The sequence below is a fragment of the Etheostoma cragini genome, chromosome 2 (genome assembly GCF_013103735.1).
Source record: "Etheostoma cragini isolate CJK2018 chromosome 2, CSU_Ecrag_1.0, whole genome shotgun sequence".
In the NCBI taxonomy this organism is placed as follows: Eukaryota; Metazoa; Chordata; class Actinopteri; order Perciformes; family Percidae; genus Etheostoma; species Etheostoma cragini.
In genome coordinates this window covers 6,650,792-6,667,838 of record NC_048408.1, presented here as the reverse complement: position 1 = coordinate 6,667,838, position 17,047 = coordinate 6,650,792, and the positions used below count along the sequence as shown (strand labels likewise).

Below are 17,047 nucleotides of genomic sequence, written 5' to 3'. Positions count from 1 at the left end.
ATATATATATATATATATATATATATCTAACCGAGCAAAACCTATCCAAGTCTCAAAGCTAGCTAAAACAACCGGGCATGTGAAAGAAAGGCCGCCCTCCAGTCTCCATGGGGATAGGACATGTTCTCTTAATACATCCATGGTTTGAACACTCTATTGGCCAAGCCATGAGTAATGGTCCCTGGAATTTGGCTGGAGATTTTATGTGCTTTCCAGGGGCGCATGAGAGAAAATATAAAAACAATACATGGTCATTTAATTCCTTCCTGCATATACAGAAAACAAGTTTCCCTTTGGACAACAGACTATGGGAATAAGGGCATGGGTATGGAAAACAAGATCTATTTTGCTCAGGAAGGGAGATTCAGGAAATCTAGGAGTTCCACAGGGAAACATAATAAATTTTAGGACTACAAAGGGCTACATGGTGCATGTATACGTGCCTAACGTACTACAGGGCAAGAAAACAAGAGTACTGGCAAGCAGCCCTGCCATTGTCTGGCTTGAACTTATGGCATAAAAAAAAAACTAAAATATAGCTGCAAGCACGGTCCAAACAAATGCAGGAAAAAGAAGTCCCCATGACATACCCGGTTACTTTTAATCAAAATTTGATGTGATCCCTTTGCAGCAATTCACAATGTGGCCTTTAGCAAAAAAAGTTAAATAAATACATAAATAAAGTTAAAAAAGCCTAACATTCTCTGGTTCCTGCGTCACAAACACTGTATGTGGATATGCTGCTTTTTTTCTTTGGGATTGGGGCGGTCGATCTTTGGGCTCTGGGAAACAGCAACGGGCTACATTCATTAATTTCTGATGTTTAAAAGACCAACCAATTAATTGAAATTTGATAGTGAAAATAATCATTAGTTGCCGCCTTAAAATCACTGTACTTCATCTCGTCATTAAACAATCTTGCTTATTGGTTTGAAACATTAATAGCCCTTCTAACAACACAGTATATGACAGTAAATAGAGGCATACAAGATAAAGGAAGTGACATTTACGGCAAAAAAAGAAGTGGAAGATGGACAACAATGACATGTACTCATAACAGCATTTACTGTAAGCATTCTGACAGTGCACATTTTGGTGGCATGACAGATAACATGTTTGTGTTTAGACAAGAGAGGTGGTGCGATGTATTGCAATACAGTACCACAAAAACGATGTACTGGATTGGACATAAAGTAAGAAACACCCTGCCCCAAAGGCAAAGCTGTTGTAACATAATAACAACAGCTCTGATGCAATGTGTCTACCAATTTACAGCTGTTCATAAGAAGTAGAGGAAGCCGAAAGTTAGAGAGGAAATGAATACGTTTTAAAACAGCCTTCACATGAACTTCAGTTACACACCAAAAACAAAGTGTCCAAAACACACAGAGCTAGTCAGTTATTGTATAACAAGACCATTCTCTTTTTGCTGCCAGACCACAGAAGGTTAAAAAAATACTCTAGTTCCACTTTTTGGGTTTGTTGAATCATAGAGTTATGCCATTTGCTTATAGGGGGCAATCTGCATGAGGGCCAATCGGCCATGGGTAAGATGAACATCCTTGGCCTGTAGGCTTCCTGGGACCAACGCTGACTGAAGAATACTTCCGACTTCTTCGGTAGCAGTGTCACATCTCTGGAGATTATCAAAATGGCTGTGTAATAGAGGAAACAGCCGCCCAGAGGCTGGCTATTTTTGGTGAAGCCACAATGTTACGTGCATTGTTGTGAACCTGCGAGGTTGTCAGCTGTGTGTCTGCCTGGCATACTCGGTGTGTAGGACGGCCCGTTTGACCCGCCAGTCCTCATCAACATAGTGCCATGTGTTGCGTAGCTCTCCACAAAAAAAAAAAAAAAAAAGCTTAAACGCTGCTAGCAGATAGGAAATACGTTTTTATTGCATATTTTTCTTTTAAAATTCAAACCCTTTGTTTGAATTACTTTCTCATTTTAATGATATTGTTTGAAAACTGTTGAACAGATGTTATAATCCCTCAAAATTCTTTTTATTTATGGTTTAAATCCTTATTGTCAGTTAAATGGTTAATCATTACCATCCCTACTTTTCTGGTTCTAAGAAAATGGGAACATTTTAAGATTAAGATACGTAGGACAACTCGGCGATGATGTCAAAACACACCGCCAAACAAAGCACAGAAAAGCTGAGACGCAGCAGGCGATCTGGTGACGTTTCCAAGTATTCAGAGGGAATTCCCAAGAAGAAGAGTGACTAACTACAGAGTTGTATAAGAAACACTTCAGGTTTTATCATAGGTTCAATCTTTTTAATGGTTTGAATACAGAACAAACTATGCCTTCTGTTCGTATAGGGACAAACCACTGAGTCAGGATGGCTTTCACATCTGGTCTTAGTTATAAACCAGAACATTTCACAAAAGAGATACAAGCATACCGGTGTGTCAGCAAAAATAACCCAGTAACATTTTAGCATCTTTCAGTTCTACATTCATGCAGTCACACTGAGACATGAGACCTGCTGTCAGACAACCCACAACACGCCACATTATCTGGAAAGCTGCCACAGGCTTTCCCCAAATCACACATGCAATTTGAAACACACATGTTTCAAAAACACAAAATGCAATTTGAATAACAAATACACACCACCTCTGATGTCAGATACAAACAAACCTGGCTTTGAGTGGGTGCTGCTGGCAGGGGTGTGCCATTTAATGGCATTTATTAGTACGATCTCCCATCCACCACCTCAGGCAACCCTGGGCCTTGGAAACGTCAGTACAGGGGTTGAGATTCAAACAGCATTGATAAAGAGAACTGTACCCTGCACACTACCCCAGGTTTTTTGGGGCATTGTCCACCATGTACATGGCAAAAATTCTAATCCGACTGACTGTCATGTTCAATGTGGCTCACAAAGAGGATGTGTGGATGCTGTCTGTTGGACAATCTGGATCACAAGAACATTTCAGAGACTATAAGGATTGCAGATTAGCGAGCCAGCCGTGCCAAATGTCAGATAATATAACGTCTATTCATGAAACAGGTTGTCGCAGACACGCAACCCGCTTCTGAAAATAATGGCCAGCAAAAAAGCCAAAGGCCTTGCTGGCATCTGTTTACATAACTTGAGATGAATAGGTTATTGAGAATGAGGTATAAAGAGCAGCATATGGAAAGGAAAATTCCTCCTGGTTTTCGTTTTAGAGTGCGAAGCTATAAATTCCAAACTAGGTCATTGACAAGGAGGGGGAATGAGGAGGAAAGTTACTGAGCAGGCAGCTTCTTCTGGGTTTCTAACGGGCTGAAAATGTTTTTCCTTAACATATCTTTATACATGAGAATTAGCAAGTTACAATTGAGACAGGCTATACTGGATAACGGGGTACAAGCAATGAACAAGAAGGAAAAGGGCTCATCCTTTTGTGATAGTGAAAACAAGAAAGAAAAAAAAGAGAGGAATAAACAAAAAATATTATTTCCTTCTCTGGCATTCCATTAACTTGATTACTACAGAAATGTATGGGTAATCCGATTCCGGTCCAAAACCATTGCAGTTTTTTCTTTTACTTGTACACTTGTTCAGAGCATGCGTTGAATCCCTTCTTCTTCTTTTTTCCCTATGAGACTCAACTACAAACAAAAGACCTAGGGAATTCAGAAGATGTGAAAACAAAAATGTTGAAATGAAATTGAAAAAATGCACTTCTTGCTGAAATCTCCTAAAAACTTCCAACGTTTTTGTAACCAAATCACAGCGTAAGTTGGTGAAACCACCTCAGGGTAAATATCCTGTAATGTATCAAAAGCCACCATGGCTGGGCCAACCAGTTAAACAGATTTACACTGCAACGCTACAGGAATGCTCCTGTAGTGAACCTCCAGTGTGGATATAGTTTAGTAACAAATACTATTTAATTTGCAGAGTGCTTAATGTAGTATTTACTGTATTTAAACAAATTTAAGGTTTGAGCAGTTGACGCATCTAAAGAGAAAGCGATGTAGCTCAGTGTGCTGGAAAAGGTTTGTCATGGTAAATCAAGGGTAATCCTACAACTATCTCAAGGCAGGATGAAAAGTTTATCCACCCCCATCAGCTCCTAATGCATTTGAGCTTAGGTGTACACTGAATGTGGGGTAGGTTAGAGAACAAGCTCCCTCATTGAACCAATGCAACAATGGAGCATTTAGTCTCTGGATGCCATACCACCCACTTCTCTCCTACAAGTGATCATACTGCAGTGTGCATTGTAATGGCAGAACTGCCTGGAACTAGAATATGCTAAATTGGAGTGCCAAGTTAGACATGCATGACTGGATATACGTGTGCACCAGGGAATAGAAAGCAGTATGGTGGCCATCTGTCAGGTATCAAAAAAGTCCTTACAGTAAGAATAGGAAATTCTGAACTATATACTTCTTTTTTCCTGGAGTAAGGCTTACAGTACGTGTCCATAAAGGTGTGTATTCATGGAAGGGTTTGCCCTGCAACCCAGCACTGCGTAACTGTTATTAGTTACTCTTCACTGACTACCAACAAGCGAAAAAGGCTACACCCTCCTACCACCATGATGGCTGCACCTGATTGGACAAACACATCATGTGGGACTGTCTGTTTGCGGATTTCAAAAAAGACTAACATGGCAGCTCGTTTGAAATACAATCTCTTATTTTACGAAAACAGTTCATCAAAATGTGTTCCTGAAAACATTTCATGCGAGAAATAAGCTAAGCAGTTGCTGAATCTATCTTTTAAAAACATTTCGGCAGCTTTCGGGACGCGGCAAGCTGAGCAACTTGCTCCTCATTTGCATAGAGTAGCCTGGATTGAACTGTAAGCAAATAAGAGCGGGCAACCGGACACCGCGCTGCGTCCCCGCGACGCAACCAGAATGCATTGCAAAGCTCCTCCCATAGAAATTGATGGGAAGTGGGAAAATGACACTGACAGTGGCAAAGTGCAGTTACTGAGGCATAACTCTATCAAAGAGTGTGCAGACAGTTGCGGACCTGTTCCAGCTTTGCCATTAGCTGCCGCTCTGCGCTGGTCGCCACCCAGGCCGGGCTGCTGTGGGAGATCAGTGCTGATACAGAGCTCAAACCACTCATCAGAAAGGAGGCACCGAAATCCGCGATGCTATTCGGTCCGGTAGATACTGCTCCATTAGCTATAGGCCTGTAACTATTAGTTTGTTGCTTTGTTAATGTTTGGAATGTTGAGTAGTATTTAATAATACAAATTGGAGAACGGAATTTGTTGTGGGGTGTTGTAACCGTTAGGGCTATACTTTTTTTAAATAAAGAAATTAGTTTGGTTGTATAGTTGAGTAATTTGGAGAAAACCAAGATATAAAAGAATTGTAATAACTGCGTGGGTTGCTATCCTGCCTTTTCCCCCCCAGATATGATCTTTTAGTCATAACGCCCACCACTGCTATCATTATTATAACATCATATTTTTTTTGTCAACTGTTTTGAACCTTTTTATTTAATGATTTCTGGAAATGCTGCTGTTGAACATGGAGACAACTGAGGGAAGAGGAGGGACAGGATTACTGGAGATTTCTGATCACTTTAAAGATTAATGCGAGATGTAAACAAAACTGAAGGGGAAAAAAACAAGTATATAATTGGAAAGGATAATGAAGCTGCATGTGGGGGTTGTTTGTATGGGATCACAGCCGTATCAAAAGATCTGCCTGCAGACTGCAAAGTAGTCCTGTGTCACAAAAGTTAGGGTTACCTTCCATTTGGGGGAAAACACTCTTTTTGGATAAACATTTTGTTTTGCACTCAAAGAAAGGCAAACCTAGCCTTGCTAAACATTTTACAAATGCAAGTTGAAAACGAGAAGAAATCAGCCCTGACATTTCAGGTCCCCACATTATCAGAAAAAACATGGCAGCAAGCATACACGTACATGCAAAGACTGTCAGAGTATACTGTACACACTCCGATTAACGTCACACAGCTGCCGCATAGATCTGAGTCACTATCCATTGCCACACTGTAGCACGCTTGCAGTGTAAAATACGCTACAGGGTCATTGTGTAAGAGTATGAGCGAACACATTCATCAGTGTCTAGCAGAGCAAAGCAGACTGGGGGAGGGGAGCTGCTGGGGCAGCATCTCGACCTTGCAGCAGGAAAAGAGGGTGAATGAGTGTCCTGGTGATCAGTGAATGAAATCAGCGGCAGAATTTTTCTCATAGGCTTGGAGAGTCACGTGGTGGGGTACAGTCATTTATTAATGCTGTTGGAAGCAGCACGCTGGACGATAAGCTGCTCTCCCCGAAGCAGGCCATAACTCTTCATTGTTTTTGGCAAAGAGCATCTAGCCGACTAAGTGAATTACACATTGCGGGCAAAGTTCTGGCAGATTCATTCACAAAGACTGGACGGAAACTCTCTGAATCAGAACAGACAGGTGCAATGCTGGGAAAAGCTAATGGAAAAAAACATACATAAAAAGGTAAATCAGCAACTAATTCACTGGAGCAGGAATACTAAGATATTACCCAATATTAAATCTCCCTTGAGGAGCTACGTCTGAATACCAAGTATGAATGAAGCGTAACCAAGATTCATTCTATTTCTCTGTGCTCTTTTTTTCAATGGATGTTTCCATGGCAAAAAGAAGATTGTTTGATTAAATCAACCCCATTTCTCCGTTCAGGCAAGGCTGACATAATGGGGAATCTTTGCTTGTTTAGGTGCACGCCTCTTGACAAGAGACCAGCAGCTCACAGATGGATTAAAACAATAGAATTTGGATTGCAAAAGACTTAACCAGTCCTGGTCGCAAGTGGGTCAGGACATGGTGAAACAGGAAGTCACCCTGGCAGGGCCGCACTGCACTTAGCCAGGCTAGACAGAGAGAAGGAGGACAGCAGGATGAGCCGAGTTTAGAAACCCCGGCTCTGCAGTAAGCCAGGCACAAAACAATGTGGTGGCATCAGATGCTTGATAAAATGTCCACGGGATGACCCACATCAAGAAAGTTATAGGAGGCACAGGGAGCTTAAAGTATTTCATGGTGCAAAAGAAGACAAACTTAGCACATAAGGATTTACGTGCATCAGTGAAAATTATCTCTACTCAAAAAATCCAACCCTGTACATTGGCTCTGTTGTCTTAAAACAACATGCATCTACTTACTGGACGCTTGTGCTTCCTTGAATAACCCTCAAATTTCTGTTTTGCATGTTGGTAGGCTCAGATTGTCTTTTAAACATTTCCTGTCATGTATCAGTTTTTGAGCGCAAGCTTAATAAAAGGAACAGGAACAAAACTTCTACTACTGTTTTTCATAAACTGACACAAAGCTGATGATGCTGTTTAACACAGTAACAGTACTTTAGGGCTGTAGAGAAATTAGGTTTTACAATCAAAGCTTCTGATGAGATTTTCAAAAGAAGCTTTGAATGTCTCATCCGTTTACGACGTCAGCATAAAAATAAAAATCCTCAAACAAAATCCTGAGAGATTAAATGATCATATTTTTTGTAATGTCTTAAGTAATTTACTATAATAGTGTTAGGTCCCAAATTGATTTTACGTCGTATGGTTACATAAATGTAATTTATTGTGCTGTTGCTGCTAGACTGCCCCATTTATACAGGTGTGTGCCTTCCTTTGAGTGTGGCAAGAGCAAACTGTTTTTTGTAAACTGTAAAAAAGGTACCAAATAGGGATTGAAGTAGAATATTTTGTAAAAATAAAAAACGGGATTTTTGGAAATGATTGCATCTATATCTTTTCCATAGATTTTGGACAACGCTGTTGAGTTGTTGGAAATGCAAGCAACTTGTACACTGTGACAGAGCAGTTCATGCGATCCTGGATTATAGGAAACAATCATGTTCAGTAATGCTCTGAGGGCCTCATTAATGAGCCGTTGGTAACAACTTGTTCTAGAACAAACAACAGGGTTCAGTCGGTCTGAGGAGGAGGCGTGTCCAGCGCACCCATTCACTATTTGCTTTCACCTTGGAAATAAACAGCGTGAGGGGGGCCCACAGAAACGGAAACATTGACATTCAGAGAATCTGAAGTTGCCCAGTTGTTGCCCAGAGGTCATTGTATGCCAGGCAGAGGTCGGCCTAATGAGGGCCTAACAGTCTGTGTCACTCTGCCTTTCCCTTTCCATTCTCTTCACTTTTGTTGATTTTACTGTGCCATTTATGTATTCCCACTCTGTATCTCAATTCCTTTGGTTTTGAGTTCTGTAGTTACTATTCCTGCTTTAGAGCTTTTTCAACATTACAAGGTTTTGCCAACCAATGACACGTGATTGCGTTTTTAAGACGACATGAAAACGTTTAGTATTTAGTAGTTTAGTTTAGTATTTAGTAATCTCACTGATAAAGAGAAGTTAGTCACAAAGACTGAAACGTCCCCTGCCATTTATGGTGTTCAGAAGGTATTACATAGGCACATCCTGTTCTTTCCTGTGTAGAAACTCTACTAGAACAGGGGCAGACCCAAAGCCCTTTGTGGATTAGCCACAGGCCCATACGTTTCCATGGAGCAGGTAAAGCTGTGATAGGCTTTGACTCATGTAATAACCTCGCTGCAGCATGCTTGTCAGGAAGTTGAGGGACTTAAGATAGAGTTACTGTCTTTTAGGTATTGAGTTAGAAGTTACTATTCTAGGGTCAGACAGTTGTTTCTTCATCTTGTGGCTACTGAAGTCATTTCTCATCTGTGGATGTGTTCCAGAGGCAACGGTCCCCTCCGGCCTGAAACAACAGCGAGAGGGGTATTGTGTTGTGCTTTTGACATTCCTATGTGACTCCCACGAGGACAGACTAGAGGCTCGGAGACTGGACTGCTGCGATAATAGTGGCAACAGCATTGACTACATTTCCTGTTATTGAGATACAGCAGCCCACCCAAGGGACCACTGTGTGGCTGAGAGTGTGTGTTGATCTGCTGCTGTACCTCCTTACTTAAGTGATACGACAACCCACTCAACAACACAAAAACAGACCAACTCTGTAGGAGTATAAAGGCTATCAAGGTCAATGGTAACCCAGACGGGTTTGGGTGCCTTTCGGCAGCTCAAACAAACACAGTCAGCTGTTAGAAGGATGAGACTGTTGTTGAATAACATCTGAGCCTGAGTTAATTTTCTCTACAAAGGAAGTTCAAAGTGTCCTACTAGGGTATACTGAAAGTGCTGTGGTGTGCGTTTCACTCAGGCGCTATTCTAATCTAGTCAGTACTTTCAGGAGCTGGCCTCTTAAGTGACATGCGATCCTCAACATCAGGCGTTTTTGCAATAAATCACTCAGTGAAACGTTACAGCAGAATCTTTAATTAAGTGCCATGTCAAGTGCCTAGTCATGTCAAGTCTATTTGTACAGCCCTTAAACACAAGCAAAAATCAAACCAAGTAAAGCAACACCACCCGATGATGCAAGGGTGCTAATGGAGAGTATCGGTTTACCTTTTGGCTTTATTATGTGTGCTAAACAGGGGTGCATACTAAAAAAAATGTACTTAACCATTAAAGGCAATGCTTAGTCAAATGGACTAAGAGAAAGTACGTCATAAATGTTGCAGTTCAAAACACAAATTACTAAAGCAAGTGTCAACTCTGCCAAAAAGTTGTCAGCACTGGAAAAACTGAGAATGCCGTGTTCCAAGCAAGATAGAGTAAACACTAGAGAACAAAAAAAGCTGAAGGGCATCTGAGATCTGGGCATGACTTAAGGAGATGGTGAGCACCATTCACCCTAGCTGTTGCGGTGTGTCGAAAATCGTCTGCTTCTGTTTGGCCAACTCAACGTGTAGAATTCAGTGTCGGAGACGCCAGTGAAAGGATCTTTCCCGATTGGGTATTAAGCTTATGTGAATAAGTACACAGGAAGAAAAACGAAAGTAAGGAAAGCAAGCATCGACTGAAGTCAAGAAGGCAAATTATGTCCATAAGAGTGCAACATTAGGTGTGTATTTCACCATTAACATGTCTTTTAAGGGATCTACATGTCTAAATATTACAAAATGAATTCAAAAATATTGTAATATACCATACTACTTGATTTAAAGACCATAGAACCTTTATTTCTCTCATTTTCTGTAACGATGTAGCATGAAACCATGCTGAGTGGAATTAGCAAACAAGCTAACCAGCCTTCTTGCTGCGGAGAGACTTTTTCACAGAGAGAACAGATGAGAGCCCGGGAGGCGGGCAGTCTGGTTAATCATCCTGCCGTCCGATGATTGAAGCAGAGGGACGTAGGCTCTGTGCCGCCACTGGCTGATTCGGGCAAACACTGTTTTTGCTGTACGTATCATAGCAACGGTTTACATATCCCGTTCCCTTTTTTGAATGAGGACTAGATTACCGCTGCCTGCTGGCATGGAGTTATTTCCTGTCACGCAGAACGCACATGCTAGTTGGCCATTGACTGCGGTGTGTTCAAGTGCTACTTTTTGGCAAAGACACAGGGGACATCAGGACACGTTAGGCGACACGAGCAGCCGTGAGGTGACACAAGAGGACATGGGGCGACAAGAGGAGACATGAGGCGACACGAGAAAACATGAGGAGACACAAGGCGACGAGAGGAGACACGAGGAGGAGTGAGGAGACACAAGGAGACATGACGCAAAACCAGAGTCGGCCTTACTGGTGTTTGGCCCTCTGCTTGGTGTGTCAGCACCTTTATGCAACAGTATACTCAGCGGTGTTAGCCAAAGGTTGGTCACTTACTTCTATAGCACCTGTCAGTGAGCCAAGGGGCTCTCCAAGGCCAAGATGGCAGATGCTGGATTTCATCTAAACTAAAGGAATGCATTTAACAGAGGAATGTAGAGCTTTGGTTTGCACCCTTAGAAGAGTAAATAAATGGGTATTTCAAAAAAACTGACAGTATAGAAACAACAGATTCAAGTCGAGAGAGAACACAACATTTCTCAAAGCAAAAATGTCAAATAAGCTATTCCCCACTATAATAATGTCCATATTATTTTGGAACTACTCAACATAATGCTGGCCTGCCTGCACAACATGTACACATTATACACATTAAAAAGTGAAAGATGTGTTCTTGACATAAATAAGCTGATTCTTGTTAACAAAGTAGGTAAACACTACACTGTATCAGGGCTCCCTGATGGTTTTTCACAAATGCGGGACGTTTTTATGTAATTATTCTACCATGCTGCAATGGCGACAGACCTGGCTATAGGGGAAGTGACAGAGGGGAGATTTCACTGGGTTTTTTTAATTAAAAAAAGAGCAAGTGTTGTGACGCACCATTAAGACTGCTTTGAAGTGTCTGCAAAAATAGCCACTGCAGAGAAAAGTCACAAAAAAGGGAAATAACCCAAATGCACCATACTTGCTCTCAAAATGACTGAACTGTTGTTTTAGCCAGTTAAGTCAAAATGTTCCTTTAGATTCTGACAATTATATCATACAAAACAAACAAAACTTTTGTATTGCACTTTCAAAATCCACCTTATCTGTTGCTGTCCTAGTCTAAAAACACCTAGGGCTACTCCAATTTTTTTGCAAATGTAAGCGTATCCGATGTACAAAAACCCCCTAGGGTGTTTTTGTGAATGTAATCAAACTATTATTTCAAAGTATATTTAGGACGGAAGTATCACTTTTCAGATTTACTGTATTCTCGTTTTTTGGTCAAATGGCTTTTTGAATGGGAGAGCTAGGGGGACTTTTACGCTAGCCTAAAATCAGCTATTTTTAAAAAACACTAAGGCTAAACACAACATGAAACTTTGCTTAAAATATCACTAGCGGCTCTACACATGAACTCAGCATTGGGAACATTGTTTGTGTTCGCAGAGTTTACTAAAAAGAAAAGTTTTGAGCAACTCACGTTATGTTATGTTTACGATCTCCGAATACGAATAACGGACTCCATGGGAGAAAATCTCATTCTTATACGAGGCTCCTTTTTAAACTACAAGGCCAATATTGTTTTTCACTAACGTCAAAACAACATATTATCTGTGCCTTCATATGAAACTAATTTTTCCATCTTTATTCTCCTGCCTTGACTATTTTCGACTGGCTCAATAGACGGCGACCGGAAGAACAACAGCTACAGTGAGTCGCTCAAAACTTTTCTTTTCAGTAAACTCTGTGAACACAAACAATGTTCTCAATGCTGAGTTCATGTGTAGCGTCCCTGGTGATCCTTCGAGCAAAGTTTCATGTTGTGTCGAGTCAAAAAACAAGAATACGGTAGGTCTTAAAAGTGACACTTCCGTCCTAAATATGCTTTTAAAACGTAAGTTTGACTCGGGTACATTATCAAAAAGACCATCCGCCAGTTGTGTAATCGGGCCAGGACATTGCAGGCATGCACTAACACCACATCACTAACAAACAGCAGCTGAGCTCTAAATATTGCTGAGAATACATCCACTGTGAGATTATAGTTCATGGGGTAGTGCACTATAGCTTATCATCCTTTCTTTTACACGGTATTTAAAAAGAAACTAGAGCTCACTTAAATACAACAATACAGAGATATGGTGTAAAAATATGTAGGGCTCAGTTGGTAGAGCGGGCGCCTGTACATAGAGGTTTATCCTCAACACAGGAGGCCCAGGTTCGACTCCGACCTGCGGCCCTTTGCTGCTTGTCATTCCCCCCTCTCTCTCCCCTTTCATTTTTCAGCTGTCCTGTCGGAAAAAGTAATCTAGTAAGAAAATCTATTCTCTTGTTGTCTTCTGTTCCAGTGTTTTCCTGGACAACTGGTAAGTTAGTGTTTTCCATTTGTCGGAGCATTTAGCCAGTCATATTCCAAACGTTAGCGATGGAAAGCATAGATGGCACTAGTAATGCTGCTGAGAAGGCCACTTAAAAAAGAGCAACAAGGGAGGAAAGGGACAAGAAATCTACAGTCTTTTTGCACTAAACATGGGAACTCGTGCTAGAAAGTGAACAACAACTCAGCAGCAAGGCAGACGCTAAAAGTCTTGCAAGGCACTGAATTTTTTAAACCGAATCTGAGCTGGAGCCACCGCTTGACATAAGAGCACAGCTGTGTTGCATATTTAAATGCGACACAGATTTACAGCACAATTGTTCCACACCTCTGCGAACAACCAACATGTCTTAAACCTCGAGACGGCAGGAAGCACGATGGAGTACGTGGTTTATGTAGCTCATGTGACATAAAGAAAATGTGTGTGGTGTGTGCCGCACGGGGATAACGCCTTTAGTTACACAGTTATCATTTTAGCTAGTTAATCACTGGCCTGTTTAAGTAGGTTATCTGCTGTTAGTGTGGTCACACTTGCAAGCAACTCAAAAAGCTCCAAGTCTCTTTATTTAATCATATATTTTAGCTCTAATGGGTTTAATATTTCGACTAGGAACATTTCTATAAGCTTATGTTGTCACTGCTTATCAGAAGCCACTCTCACAGCGGTGTTACTGCACGTCATGCACATCACTAACACAACATTGACACTGCAGATAGCCAACACCTAACTCAAACCAGTTGTTGATATCAGAATGGGGATGTGGACACAAAGTAATATGTGTGCACTAGAGCTGAAAAATGAATGAATTAATGGATTGTATGGAAATCACAATATGGACTAGTGCAATAATTAAAAGTTAAAAGTAAAAAGGTGAAATGTCAAGTATTCAGGTGCAGCAGAAATATCCTGGCCTACAAATCTTTGTTTGGTACAGATCCTCACATCATGCACGAATCATATCGCAACTTGAATATCAGTCAATATCATCGCAATTAGGGCCCCCATAAATAGAGAGTTACTCTTTGAAGCAGCGGCTGCATGGTCGACTCCGACCTGCGGCACTTTGCTGCATGTTATACCCCTCTCTCTCCCCTTTCATCTCTTCAGCTGTCCTAAAAAAAAAAAAAAAAATTAAAATGCCCCCAAATAATTAAAAAAAATTAAAATAAATGAAAAAATAAATAATGGCAATTAGACATTTTTTCAAACTGTACAGTCCTAGTGTGCACTGCAGTTTGCCTTCAGCAACCGCATTTTGAATCTGTGAGCCAATGCCATGCAAGGATTCAATCCCAACATTCTGATAATGACCTCTTAAGCGCCCACACGCCAGAATTACATAACTCTGCATCTATGGCATGCGATATTCATGTGGACAGAGTGTTGACTGTGAATACAGGTAGAGACAGACACTTACCGCCATCACCAGCTCAAAGGGATGCTTGTACACCCGCACGGGTGACTGGTACTTCTGCACCATGGTGGGGATTGCAGTAACACACGCAACCTGAACGGAAATAAGAATAAATCAATCAGAAAATTCAGAACACGCTTTGATCAAAGGCATTTGTGAAAGAAAAAAACCTAAAACGTAAGGTCATCACATTAACTGTGTGCTGACCGAGAGTCGAAATTACTGAAGTATAACCGCATCTGGCCCTTCAACAGGAGACTCGGCGTGTAATTAGCTAAAGGTGTGTTTTTGCTCACTGCTTGAATGGTGCCAGGTGCTTGCGTGCTTTTGTGTCTGTGTCTGTATCGGTTTGTGTGTGAGAGAGAGAGAGATGGAAAGCAGCCCTAAGAACTAGAAAATCATGTAGTGATGGGCTGCAGAGGGGAACTCTCCTGAGCCGTGACCGAGGATTTCAGTGATCAATGGATGCAGCATGTCCCGCTCATTTATCAAACAGAGACTGTAACACTGCAATGGCTTTTCCCTGCAAACTACTGGGAAAATAACTAAGCTAAGTCCATCTACTGTCTCTGCAGAAGCTCAGGTCACAGCTACACACTTCAAAAACACTCTACCTGATAATAAAAAATCTTTATAATGTACACAGCGCATTCCACATGCTGAAGCAGAGGCTCGAGGACAGGATGACACGGGGAGGGAACACAATGAATCTCTCTTTCTCTCTCACACTTGAGCTTTAATAGTTAAAAGACAGATGCACATATGTATCAGTTACAACTTAAAAAGAATGTGCTGCTAACTCCAGGCAATTTCAAAGAGGTGCAAAGTGTGACTTGAACTTCAAGCTGTGTTTGTTCAGCATGCTGATACACGTCTGTAACTCCTGCAATGCAGTGATGGGAACATGACTGCAAGTAGGGGTGTGAGCTAAAGTCCCAGCACTACTTAACAGAGGGATAGGATCAGGACAGGCAGACTGATAATAATCGGGCTAGGGCAAACAGATTACAAACCACAGTATTGCTCTATGTCTAACCGTTGCTACTGCAATATATAGTTACCGTCATGCTTCAGGATCTGTCAGCAACTTAAAAGACACGTCAAAAAAAGAAAATAACTTAAGTATGTGTTAATTAAAAGATTTTAAGTGACACACTGTCAAATAGGAATTGGCTATAACTGTAACAGTTTTAAACCGAACACGCCAGGAAAACAAAAAAAATGTTTTAAATATCCATATGTACCTTCATTGTATTCAAGCTAAAAAAAAATATTAGCAGGTAGTGTTATTTTCACCTCCTTAATTAATAGTGGATAGATATCAACATTTTGCCACGCAGACTTGTTAACGTTAGCTTAACATTACACAACACAGTGCTGCTGGCTTAACTGACTAACCTTAATGTTACCCCAATAGCTCAAGCTAATTTATACGATATGCTGTCAACTTCATATTAAATGTTTTAACTGGTGCTTACCGGGGATTCAAAAAACTACAGAAATATGGTCCGGCTAGTCGTTTTATCTTCTGAAAGGGCTATCCGAGCAAACTCTTGCGAGTCCCGTCCTCAGCTCTTCACTTCGCCGGGTCCGGGTGGTGAAGTGAAGCCAGAAGCTAACGATAGTTAGCTTTATTGTGCTAGCTTTCCATATAACGTTAGCCGGAGTAAGTCGCTAAACGGGGGGACAAGTCCTCCTCACAGCCCGACACTGACCGGCATAGTAAGACCCATACACTAGCTAAATATCCTAAACAACCCCGGGTTGAATCACGCCTAAATATATAACTGTCGGCACAGAAGGACAGTATCCCTCTCACTTACTGTCCACCTCTCCTCCTCTGTCTGTAATGCATGTGATGCCGTCGCTCCTCCCCGTTTTTTTCCACCTCTCGAGGCTGCTTTCATGAAAATCCACTGCTTGCCCACATCCGTTCAAGTGAAGGACTAGCTAACACCAGAGGACAGTCTTTCATGCCGTCACTATGACAACAGTGCATAGGGTCAGGATCAATCCCTGCTCAGTAACCCTGTAACACCAAGCATCTTTCGGACTCCTTAGTTCTGAAAAAACATTTATTGCCAAGTAAGTAACCTCACAAGAAATGTTCCATGGTGGATGGTGCATGCATAAACATTTTAAAAAGAAAACATAAGAAATGTAAAAGAAACATCATAAAACAAAAATACGTACACTAATAGCTTTAAATTATATATTTTATAGTGATAAGTTCATAATTTAAACATCTAAATGTAAAATGTGTCAAACGTAAACTACACGGTGACCGGCATGTCCACCTACCGCAGATATAGCTTATATAAGCAACTTGTAATAATTCTTAATAATAATTCTTTATTTATTCAAGCCCAATTTGCACTTTAGCATTGCCCTATTGTCTTACAAACTCCATCGAGTTGTCTGTTTACATTTGCGTATGTAGGCTAGGTGTATGAACATGTATGGGTAAATGTATAGCCTACTTTTTTTCATATAAAAACTTATATCTGTAAATAGTATTAAAAAGTTTATGTCTACCTTATTTGACTTTGTTGTCCTTGTTTTTAGCCATGTGTCTTTTTTGTGTATGTACCATGAGACCAACAAAAAGCTGAAGTCAAGTTCCTTACATGTGTCCACACTTACATATATATATATATATATATATATGCATATATATAAATGTGTGTGTATGTACAGTGTATAACTAAATACATATATACAGTGTATAACTAAATACATATATACAGTGTATAAATACATATATACAGATACATGCTACAGCGGACACCAGATTATTATATGTTTCCGGTGCAGTGTTGTGTGTCTGATCACAGATTACAGGTCACAGATGCATGCATATCCACATCTTTAATGTCATCAGGGGAATTATGTTGCATTATGTTGA

The 17,047-nt window shown here is 40.8% G+C and overlaps 1 protein-coding gene across 4 annotated transcripts in view; it reads right to left on the bottom strand.

Moving 5' to 3' along the window:
* Nucleotides 1-16,018, bottom strand: part of si:dkey-237i9.1 (SEC14-like protein 1) — a 31,596-nt gene extending 15,578 nt beyond the window's left edge. The window contains exons 1-3 of one of the 4 annotated variants that reach the window (XM_034891209.1): nt 15,621-16,018; nt 15,204-15,229; nt 14,146-14,235 (exon numbers count right to left, since the gene is read on the bottom strand). In XM_034891209.1, coding sequence (XP_034747100.1) covers nt 14,146-14,235; nt 15,204-15,209 — 96 coding nt within the window. In that variant the 5' untranslated portion in view covers nt 15,210-15,229; nt 15,621-16,018. The remainder of the gene's footprint in view (nt 1-14,145; nt 14,236-15,203; nt 15,230-15,620) is intronic. The other 3 variants (XM_034891182.1, XM_034891191.1, XM_034891199.1) reach the window with 3 other exon arrangements.
* Nucleotides 16,019-17,047: the final 1,029 nt, after the last annotated feature.